Source organism: Poecilia latipinna, unplaced genomic scaffold (genome assembly GCF_001443285.1).
Source record: "Poecilia latipinna isolate Pla-1442-1.1 unplaced genomic scaffold, P_latipinna-1.0 Scaffold1346, whole genome shotgun sequence".
NCBI classification, from domain to species: domain Eukaryota; kingdom Metazoa; phylum Chordata; class Actinopteri; order Cyprinodontiformes; family Poeciliidae; genus Poecilia; species Poecilia latipinna.
In genome coordinates this window covers 148,662-160,257 of record NW_015113962.1, presented here as the reverse complement: position 1 = coordinate 160,257, position 11,596 = coordinate 148,662, and the positions used below count along the sequence as shown (strand labels likewise).

The window sequence follows — 11,596 nt, the reverse complement described above, 5'->3', positions numbered from 1 at the left end:
ACAAAGCATTTGATACGGTTTGATGTATTGTGTAACCGAAAAAATAATACTAAATACAATAACATAAAATCAGCGTTATGCGTTACAGACAGGAGAGCACGAAAGCTCCTCACCAGGCTGAACCTGCATGATCAGGTTAATGGTAGTTCGATTTAGTTTAGTTAGATACACCGGCCAACCGGGAACAAAAGTAAAATACCTTCTCTTGTGCCTAAAATTTTCAATTTATGAAGATGTGTGTCTGTCATTGTAATTCTCATCCCAAAAAAATTACATCATCTGCTTCAACTCCTTTTGCTGGAGGGTTTATTTTGTACCATTCTTGAACTGCAGTCGGTTCCACACAGAATTATTCCTAGGGCCACAAATGGCCCCCGGCCCACACTTTGGACAACCCTTTTCTAGGTCCCCTTATGTAATATTCACAGAAACTGAGCTTTGGGTTGCTGTTAACCCCAATAATCAAACTTAACAGATATAATTGCTTGGAAAGTATTGCTCGAAGCAGATTAGTTTCACTTTTTCAACAATTTTATAGAAATTAATCTACATTTAAAAACATTTATATTTTTTGAGACGGACACACGCTAATTTGTACAACATTTTTGGGCTCATTATTAATCTTAGTTTGGTTGTTTTTTCCTGTCTGAAGGTCTGTCAGTATAAGCAGTGAATGAATGAAGCCCACTTGTGGCACTTTAGTGGCGCAGCATCATTTTTGTGTTTGGAAAAAACTTCCCATCACACGACAATAAAAAAATAATAAGTGCTTGTAGAGCACACGGTGACCTAGTTCTGATGTTATTTGTAATGATTTTAGTCAGTCACTGCTCCTTATGTAACTGATGCCGTTAGACTGAAAGTTGGTTATGAAAAGAATGCAAATGTGTTTTAAGTCAGTCTTAAGCATGTTCTGCTCCTGCCCTCCTGTGCACATTACAACATGATTATAAAACTTCACTAAAGCCGTTGTGACATTCATTCCAAACAGCTGACTCCATCAGTTGTTGGTGCCTGAAACCCGATTTTCTTTGGCAGACGTTATCGACATAGTGGCAGATCCCATCCCCCCACATGAGTACACTTCAGAGGAGGACCCGAAGCTTTACGCGTCAGCCAAGACCCAGAGGGGGCCCCTGCAGGATGACTGGATAGAGGAGTACAAAAACAACCCAGGGAAGACTCCCATCATGTGTGCCTATAAACTTTGCAAAGTGGAGTTTCGCTACTGGGGCATGCAGTCCAAGATTGAACGCTTCATTCATGATGTTGGTGAGCAGAGCTTTGGATTTCCGTCACCGTTTTCTGTTTTCAGAGCCTGCAAGCCTGTTTTATACGTTGGTCTGCCTGTTGTTTCCCTTTAGGGCTCAGAAAGGTTATGGTGCATGCCCACCGGCAGGCCTGGTGCTGGCAGGACGAGTGGTATGGCCTAACCATGGACGACATCAGGCAGCTGGAGCTGGAAACCCAGCTGGCCCTGGCCAGGAAGATGGCCAAGTTTCTCCATGGCGAGGAGCTCTCCGAATCCAACGGAAGCACAGTGTCTCCAGACAAAGAGCAGGAGGCCAAAGAGGCAATCAGCTCTATCGAGGCAGAGGAAACGGCCACCAGATCAGTAGAGACTCTGCAGCCTCGAGGCGTCCTCACCAAGCAGTGGTCCACCTCATCCAGATCCTCCCGCTCATCCAAGAGAGGAGGTGAACGGCTCTTCACCCGTGGTCTCTCCCAATCTTTTGACACATCAGTCATTGTGTGCATTCATCAATGAAACTGATCTAGAACTACAGAACCTTAAAATGTTGGCTACCAGTAGCTCACTGCTAAAATACCCTTGCTAGCTAGCTAGTTTTTTTGTATCTTCTATGGATACGTGAAAATTCAGATGTCTGGGCAAAGTTGTGTAAACATAGGTCTTAAATTCCATTCATAATGGTCTTAAAAAGTCTTAAATTTGGTGAAACCTGCAGAAACCCTGGCTGTTCACCAACACACTTTAAGAACTGTGATCTGACGGCAGTTGGGTTATAGAGCAAAACAAAAATATCTGACCTCTGTGATAAGAAAAAGGGATGGATTTCCCTGAATGGGATTTCCCATATTTATATAAATAAAGATTCCAAATAACAAAGGAATAAGCAAAAAAAAATAAAAAATACTTACTACACCGGAGACATACTGGAGCTCTGCACCTATGTGTTAGTTACTTTTCACTTGACCATCCCATGGGAGCTGTTTGGAGTTGCAGCTGCACCGTTCAGGTGGAAAAACTACTTCACGGCTGCAGCTGCCTCCTCTTCTCTGACTCCGACTGAATCAAGTAGGAGCCCAGAAATGTGAACCTGCTGGCAGCTCTGGTGATAAATTCTCCTAAAACATGCTTTACAGATCTGACGTCTTTCTGGAAATAAACTGGAAGTGTGTGATATATTAACCACCCTAGAACAAAGCTTTACATGATGGCATTAAAAAAAATATATGATGAATAATTTAATATGAAATACTACAAAACCCACAAATTATTTCAGGGCCAGCTCTTACATTTACACTCTTAAGCTCGACTTGTACTCCAACTCCTATAATTATTGACAAGGGCAAGGATGTGGAGAAAGTCATAAAATATATATTTTTTTATAACAGCAGCAGAGTCTCACACTCTACCTTTTTTTTTTTTTTTTTAACTATTTTTCTCACTGCCTGTGGTGGGTAGATAAAATTGAATTATTGTCCCGTCTTGTTTTTCACAATTCAATTCAGATTAAATGTTTTTGACTGAAATAAATTTAGTTCAATTCAATCATATAGAACAAATGAACCAATGTCATCTTCACTATAAAACATAAATAGATCGATTTTATAAATATATAGTGAAGTTGATCCTGTAAAATTAAGTCATGTAGGTAGATTCAGATTGAAGTTGTGAAACAGTATGTTCAATTTCAATGCCAAACATTTTTACTTTGATCATATACACACTCAGAATTATGGTATTATTTACCAAAAGAGTTGTTTTTTTATCTTCTTCTTTGGTGACTATTTTAGTTTCAGGTCATTTTCACATCCATAGCAGGGATTCCCTTAAATATGGAGGGAAACTGTCTTATCATGTTGTGGCATCTGTAACCCTTGGACCTGCTCTCTATGCGAGCAGTTTGATAAAACGACATATAAAAAGAGACTTTAATGTAACTGAATAACTGGATTGCAGGTGTAGCCGCTCGGGCTTTTATAGGCGGCGTTACAGTCGGATGAAGAGCAGCCTGTGTTTCCCCGTGCCCTCACCTTTTGACTGACTGTCCAACTTCAGCAGTTTCTCTCCTTCAGAGCCGTGCTATTTTTAGCATCGCCTCTGACATCACAGATCACGTGACCTAACACACCCATGTGCCGTCCCTTCTATAAGGTAGCACTCGCTGTGTCTTCCTCGTGGCCCCTGACTCCTGCATGCCTCGTTCCCCCTCCCCTTCCCCCCCATGATCCCCATCACCACCCGTGGTTCTCCATGCAGCTATTTTTAGCAGCAGTGCTGACATCACAGATCTGAGGAGGCAGACGCGAGCCCCCCCCTCTCCCCTCCGCTGCTGCTGCTTTGTCTGTCCTGACAGCCACAGCTGTGCCCCCCTCTCCTCCGCCGCTCTAATGATACACGAGGTGTCGGTTATAGGTTTGTGACAGACGGGGACGACTCTTGGCGTTCTCCGCCCTCGGTTTTGGGTGTTTCGCCTGGGCCTCACTTTTCTCACATCACCCCTGACCACCATGCAGCCCATCTCATCTGCAGGACAGCAGCACTACCACAGAGATTCTCAGCATGTTTATGTAACGCTGTGTTTGTGCGTGAGATTTTGCGGGGGGTGTGGGCAACAGCTGCTTTGTTGAAGTGTATTTCTGTATGTGTTAAGAAAGAAAAGAGAGAGGCTGAAAAAACACATGTCCCCAATTAACAGCGATCATTTTGCCTCTTGTGGTTTTACAGTGAGCCCATCGCGTCACAGCATCTCAGAGTGGAGGATGCAGAGCATAGCGCGCGATTCAGACGACAGCTCGGACGAGGAATTCTTTGACGCCCATGGTAAATTATATTCTCAGCTAAACATTCTTTAAACTGCTCTATTTTTCTGCTTTCTTTCTTCTTCAACTGCTCAAGCTTAAAAGCTGCAGCTCAGCTTTTAAGCTTCCCAGATGCCCAGCATGCTTTGGTTCTGCAGCTGCAATAGGAGGGTGTGGTGCTGCAACCACGCTCCCCTGAAGGAAGAGCTGGCTGGAGGCTTGGGGCCACGTCTTTCCTCCTGACGTCCAACTCAGGAATCAGTTCACCAAAACACTCGGCTCTTTTAAATGCACACAGACGTCCAAGCAATAAGCGTCCCTCTGGAAACCATCGTTTGTCTGATGATGTCATGTGAAACGAGGACAAACCTTCAACATTTTGCATTTTTATTATTTTCACTCTGACTCTTCTAGCGCAATAATCTCCATTTTTTACAACCAAGACAGAAAAGATTAATCATTATTAATCAGTTATTGAACTAATCAACTAATTCAGTAATGTTTTAGTAGTGGTTAATGAAAGTCTACAGAATTTTAAAATATGATTAATTGATTGTCAGAATAATTGATAGATTTATCGATTACTAAAATAATCTTTAGTTGCAGCCCTAATTCTAACTTCAACTTGTTTCTGCTTGTGACTGGAAAACAGGAACTACATAGACTTTTTGCTGGCTTCCAGAAACTGATTATAAGTGATGCAGCAAATATGCTTAATATCAAATACTTTTTTTTTTTCTTAATCAGAAAATATATTAATTTCAGTCATGAATTCACAACAATTAGTGTTCGTGGTAACTGTGATGCTAGGAGTTATATAAAGTATAATTGGGACTGTTTTTGCTCATTTGCAGCAGCATGTAGAGTTATTTCTTCTTCTTGGAAAAATGTGTTAAAGTCTTAAAATAAACGGTTGCTATGGAGACTCTGTGACCCCCAAGATGCAACTTTCTGCTGCAGATCTCCAGTAACAAGCTTTGGAGATATTTTACTTCTCTTATCATCCTGTTCATTATGCTTGGCGCTACTTGGTTGCTCCAACCGGCTTTGATTGGCAAAGTTCCACTTCTTTTAAAATATTTTTTTGCTCACAGCTCTGAATATAGTGTATTTTTGCAAGTCTAGGTGAGTGAATATTTCCTCACTTGTGAAACACATGTTTGCCTTGTCTTCCCCCATTTTGAAGAATTAAAGCTGTGTCTCATATATTTGTCCCAAACTGAAACAGAAAGTTATGAATCATGTTCAGTTTATCCCAGAGTTTTTCTGTCAGGTTGAGGTCAGGACCCAGTGTCATCTGTTTCCTTGTGGACCTTGTTTTGTGTCCCAGTGCACAGTTCTGTCCCAATCCTTTTCCCCCCTACATTCATACAGAAATTCTGTCGTTTAAAGCCGAGACTGAATCTTTTACCCATTCTCTGGTCTCTTGACTATTTTAAATGTCTCTGTTTAGCATAAAAAACCAAAGCATTAAAACTGCTGCTGTTGGAATTGAAGCAGCAGTTTAAGCAGAATAAAGATATCAAAGATTACGAGCTGCTTTAAAGAATCTGCATTTGTTGTAATTCATTCCTGCTTTCACAAGTCCAAGTGTTATAGAGCTAATGTTTTAGTCTGGATTATCTAAGAACACTAAAATATCTCTGTGTTTCAAAATCAGAAGCCAATTTCAGTTGTTTTGCAGATGCAATTTAAATTACAAAAGGCCTACGGAGCGCTTCGCTGCTCGGGCCTAATTAACATTTGCTATTTAAATGTCAAGAATGTCAGAGAAGCTGCTAGAAATAAGATGTTAAAAGGTGAGTGTAGGATGGTGAACTTGAGAAAAGAACCTTATTTATTGTGCAGAATGATGAAAGAAATTTCCGCTCAAGAACTTCTGATGTTAATCACGTTTAATATACATTTTTGGCCCTATGTTTTGTTAAATATCAGTAACAAATGACAGTAGTTACTGTGTGCTGCTTGCACACAATATTATAGTCTTGCAAAAAAAATAAATAAATAAAAAAAAATCACATGGTGAATAAAAACATCTTTGAAATCACTTTTTGTCCCAGACTGTTTATGGATGTTGCCTGTCTGCTTTGTGTTTACTCTCTGGAGAACCTTGTAAAACTGTAAGTTTGTGATTGTCGGGATTTCTTATGAATTTTCTTGTGTTTCTTGTGGGTTTTCTGGATGTGAATTGATTCCTCGCACTGCATTTCATTTTGCTATGGTGTAGCGAAATGAACTTTATATGTTAAAAAAGGAGCGCATCACTGAAATGTTCCCATAGAGTAAATTATAAATGTAATTTAATAACACTCTTGTCCATTTGAAACCTTCAAGCTTCCTTAAGAATGTGCTGTAAGAATACCAGTTTATTGGATGAAAAACGGATAATTTCTGAAAAGTCCTGATTTCACCCTATTTCTACTGATTAATTTCTGATTCCTGTTGGACTTAGATGACTCTAATCAAACCCAAAAGGAACATCCTTAGGTAGATATGAGTTACTATGTCCTTTTAGTGTACTGGCAGTGCAATATGAGAAATCTCTTTGAATTGTTGGTTGTCAGGCTTTTTTAAAATTTTAGGAATTTAAAAATCAGACAAAGGTCCCATACAAGGTGACTCCATTTTGAATACAAAAGCCAGCCAGGTATTAACTGACCAAAGCTACAGCACTGACTGAATGAGAAATGGAGATTTATATTTTTAAAAAAAATAGCCAGCACTCAATGGAGACGCAACTAATTATTGTTTAATCCCACTCTGTTTTCTGTTTTTGTGTCTTCAGAGGATCTCTCGGATGGTGAGGAGGTTTTCCCAAAAGAAATTGCCAAGTGGAACTCCAACGACTTCATGGACAAGATTGAAACTGTGGACACGGAGGAAAGTCCTGGTACGAAGAGCAGCGCTGACCGAAGCTTCATCCCCAACAGGAACTCTTCTCTGACTTAACTGTGTGCATAAACCTGTGTTTTCAGAGAACTTTAAGGAAATGAGCGTCGATTATGACAGAGCATCGAGCGAGGACAGACTGGATGAGGTACGCGTGTGGATATGTTTCAGAAACTAATCCAGCTTCTTCTGATGGTGCCCTGTCAAATATTAAGCATGCATGAATAGGGCTGGGCAATAAATTAATAACAATCCATATTGTGATAGATATTAATATCAATAGACAATTTCTAATAGAGTTTCCATTAATTTCATGGAACATCCACCCAGAACTGCACAGCATTCTGGGGGATGTAGGCAAAGGAAACGGTTCAGCTGCTCAACCTATTGCAGCCAGCTAAACAACGTTTGTGGCATCAACTAACTCACTCACTCTTTTGTTACCGAGCAACAACTTGTGGTTACCTAGCAACAACCTTTTGAGTAACTTGCACAACAGTAGTTTAAGTTTTCACCACTTGAAAATAAAAAAACAACAGCGTGCAGTGAAAGGATAAAATGAATACAACAGCTTGAAAGGAAACTGCAGATAAAGCAGGAAAGGTCACATCACCAGTTTGGCAGTATTTAAGATATTTAAAACAAGAAACTAATCAATATTGACTGATGTAAAATGTGTTTTTTCAGTCATAAGGCCCAGCTCCATTCCTGAATAACAATACCAAAAAAAAAAAAAAGAAAGAAATCCCACAACCCAAACTTGCTACTGTCCATTTTTAGCCTAAAAACTAAATTAAATAGAAACGATGACCTTTAGCTCAGCTGGGTTTATGAGACTTTACACTTTGGAGGATAAGAGAAAGGCCGTTTGTCCCTGAGCCTTTCTGTCCTCTTGTGTTCAGATGCGTGACTCTCTTAGCGGCCAAGCCGATAGCTCTCCTATCCCCACCATCACGGTAACGAGGCACCAGTCAGTAAGTAAACATTTTGGCCCCATAGCACCTTGGGGCAGGGTTAAGTCCCACAGGAAGGCCCTCCCCCCACCCAGTACTGACTGCTCCTCCCTTTTCCGTCGCCATTGCCCAAACCCAGATCCATGTGTACCCCTCGACCCCACCACCCTCTGTTCAACTCGCTTGTACCTGCAGTCGTGGCATTGAGTGTGCGTTTATGGTGGTTCTTTGACAATGTGAAGTTTTGGATCGGACACGCAAGACAAAACTACACATTACTCCATGCAGTTTATTGTGACATCCTCCAGAAGCATGATTGTTGTCATACAGGTGGAGGGTGGCTCTGCTCTGTCTCCCCCTCTCATGGTCCTCTGCCCCTCTATGGTTGTGAACAGAAGTCTGCTCTGCTCTGTGGTCCATGTTTGGAAAGCCTGACGCAGAATGTCATCAACAATAACTGAGGGACGTTTTTTATTAGTAAGGGGGAAAAGCCTCTGTCTTTGGTCATGATGATAAAAACCAAGCAAAGTATCAAAACATTCTCTGTTCATCAACCTTTGTCGCAATTCTGCCGTCCCTTAGGAGAGCTCATCTCAGCAGAGTCTGCAGCCTTCCAAGATCCACGTCTTGATACTGGTTCTGCACGGAGGGAACATCCTGGACACGGGCGGAGGGGACCAGAGCAGCAAGCAGGCTGACGTCAACACCATCAGCACGGCGTTCGACACAGTCATGCGCGTTCACTACCCCGCTGCGCTCGGACGCATCGCCATCCGCTTGGTGCCCTGCCCCGCCATCTGTGCCGAGGCCTTCTCTCTTGTCTCCAAGTAAGAGAAAACGCTTGCACACATTTATATCTGCAGGCTCCAGGCAGTGTTTTGACTGAGGGTTTGTTGTCATCGGCTACGACGGCTGTTTCTCTTATATAAAAGTCCAGCTTGTGACTCAGGTCATCCTCCTCTTCCTTGGTTTATTTACTTAAGCTCCTCCTTCCTCTTTTTGCAGCCTGAGCCCTTACAGCTATGATGAGGGATACCTGTCCAGCAGCCAGGACCACATCCCACTCGCAGCTCTGCCTCTGCTGGCCACCTCGTCTCCACAGTACCAGGACGCCGTGGCCACTGTCATTGTTCGCGCCAACCAGGTGTATTCCGACTTCATGAAGTCTCAGGATGGAGCGACCTTCTCTGGCCAGGTCAGACGGAGTTCAGAACCGGGGCAGTGCTGTTCTTTTCTCAGAGTGGGTTCTTATTGACAGTTTTGCTGGTAAAGTTACTCTTCACGTTTTACAGCCACAAACTTCAGCATGTTTTGTCGGGATGTGGTAGACGAATGCAAAGTGGTGCATTATTGTTGAGTGGATTAAAAATTTTACAAGTAAAGATAAACAGATCTGAACCCAACATGTGAATTTGCATTCACTTCCCCTTATTCGACCTTTTGCTGTAATTACAGCTGCAAGTGCTTTAGAGTATGTCTCGCTCTACCAGCTTTGCACGTCTAGAAAGTGAAATATTTGGCAATTTTTCTTTGCTAAATGGAACAATCTTAGTCAGGTTGGACTGTAAGCATCTGAACAACAATTCAAACTTCTACAGATTCTCAGTTGGAAACTTTTTACACAGTCCAAGTCTTTTGGAGCCACTTTATCCCTGAACTATCCGCTGTTTGTTCTCTAATGAACCTCTGAGGTCTTCTCAGAGCAGCTGGTTTTATACTGAGGCTAAGTTATGCACAGTTGCACTTTATTTACAAATTTATTTAGGTGAGTTCTGAGAGCAGGTTGTTAAATTTAGAGGTATCAGAGTAAAGGGGACAAAATACAAACGCACACAGCTTTTTGCCGATATTTTACTTTTAAAAGAATTTAAAGCGATGCGTTACTTTTAGTTCTACTTCTACTATTGTGCAAGACTTTGTCTTGATCTGTTACATAGCAGCTTCTGCTTTTTGGTCTTGCTTTGTAGTTCTGCAGACTTTTTAGAGTTCTCTAGTTGAACCATTTCTAGTCCACTCAGTGTACCTTTTGTGCCGTGTGTGCTTTAAAAATAAATGCAAGAGAAGAATAAAAGAAGAAGCATCAAGCATCCAAAAAGCTTTTGCAGGTGGAGGACATCTGAAAGTTGTCTTCAAAAAACAAGATACAAATCTGGCTCATCCTTCAGTTAATCAGTAATCAGACATTGAACCAGAAAATACTCACAAAGCAGCCAAAGACCAAAGATACTCTTTGATTAACCTTCAGAAACATTTGATGTCTGTTGACTAAGGCCACTTTAATGGATTACTTAGGTGAAAATCTTTTTAAAAATGCAATGACTGAAGACTTTTATACAGCACAATATGTTATTGCTACTTTTTGATATTATGTGAACCGTCTTTCCTGTGCAGGTTTGCCTCATTGGGGACTGTGTGGGAGGAATATTGGGGTTTGATGTTCTCTGTAACAGCACCCCCACGGTAAATGAAAGCCAGAACAGCAGCCGCAGAGGCAGCGTCATCAGCGTGCAGGTAGGATCCTAAAGGCACATCAGACACAGTTTTTATTAACTGGTCCGCTCATGGACACATTTATCGTCTGTAAGTTGTTGAGGTTTTCTTCGAGGTTTTCTTTCTTTTTCTTTCTGTCGTCATGATTCGTCCTCCTGGTTTGCTCATGTAGGACCAGGACCTTCTCTCTCCCGGCATCATCGTCAACAGCGGACATGGGTCATCATCCCCAACACTGGAGAGCAGCCGCCACCTGAGTCGCAGCAACATTGATATTCCTCGTGTCAGTTCAAGCGATGACACCAAGAAGCAGCTGCCACGCAAGAGAAGCGACTCGTCGACCTACGAACTGGACACAATTAAACAACACCAAGCTTTTCTGTCCAGGTGAGCGATGACTTACCTGAGGAACTATTTTCTTCTGACACGTTTCAGTTCTTCCTTAATGCCAGCTTTGCTGAATATGCTGTGATAGTAGCGTGCTTATTCAACAGTATTTACAACCTAGAACACTTTAGTATTTTTTTTCCACCTTACAAACACAAACTTTTGCCTGTTTTACCAGGATTTTAAGTGACCGACCTATACAAAGTACTAGCTGCCACCCATTTGGATTTTGTCCTTTTAACAACTTTCCACATCTGAATAACTCAGACACAACATAGATCATCTTTGAGTGTCAGTTGTTAACTCTTCCCACAGATTTTCAATTGGACTTAGCTCTGGACTTTGACTAAGTCATTCTAGTCAAAGCGTAACCATTACAGCTCTGACTGAAAGTTTATTGTTGCCCGCCTGCTGGAATGTTGACCTCCAAGTGGTTTTCTTCTTGGATTGCCCTGAATTGGATACAGGATACTTTGTTTCTTTGTCTTCATGATGCTGTTTGTTAACTAATGTTTTTTCCAATCAAACCTCAGAGAACTTTACATCCAAGTGCAGGAGGACACTTTTTGCTGCTCAGGAGACAAAAGAAACACACTGGAGTTTATTTAGAGTCTTGACACAAATCCACTCCACGCTTTCAGATTTTTTCATATGTTAAAAATAAAGTATCATTTCTTTCCACTTGACATTGTGCATTTATTTTGTGTTGATCTGAGACTTATGATAGTGACGTGACAAAAAGCGAAAGTAATTCGAGGCATTTGAACTTTGCAGCAAATGCCTGAATGACTAACAGCTGTGGTTTTTCTTTTTTTTTTTTTTTTTTTTTT

The 11,596-nt window shown here is 41.4% G+C and overlaps 1 protein-coding gene across 7 annotated transcripts in view; it reads left to right on the top strand.

Moving 5' to 3' along the window:
* LOC106961882 (membrane-associated phosphatidylinositol transfer protein 2-like) overlaps positions 1-11,596 on the top strand; it is a 38,899-nt gene that overhangs the window by 10,135 nt on the left and 17,168 nt on the right. For 5 of the 7 annotated variants that reach the window (XM_015055975.1, XM_015055973.1, XM_015055971.1 and 2 more), the window contains exons 4-13: positions 1,039-1,272; positions 1,365-1,697; positions 3,974-4,069; positions 6,833-6,937; positions 7,023-7,084; positions 7,839-7,910; positions 8,472-8,716; positions 8,895-9,084; positions 10,281-10,400; positions 10,552-10,766. In XM_015055975.1, the coding sequence (XP_014911461.1) occupies positions 1,039-1,272; positions 1,365-1,697; positions 3,974-4,069; positions 6,833-6,937; positions 7,023-7,084; positions 7,839-7,910; positions 8,472-8,716; positions 8,895-9,084; positions 10,281-10,400; positions 10,552-10,766 (1,672 nt within the window). The remainder of the gene's footprint in view (positions 1-1,038; positions 1,273-1,364; positions 1,698-3,973; positions 4,070-6,832; positions 6,938-7,022; positions 7,085-7,838; positions 7,911-8,471; positions 8,717-8,894; positions 9,085-10,280; positions 10,401-10,551; positions 10,767-11,596) is intronic. The other 2 variants (XM_015055976.1, XM_015055970.1) reach the window with 1 other exon arrangement.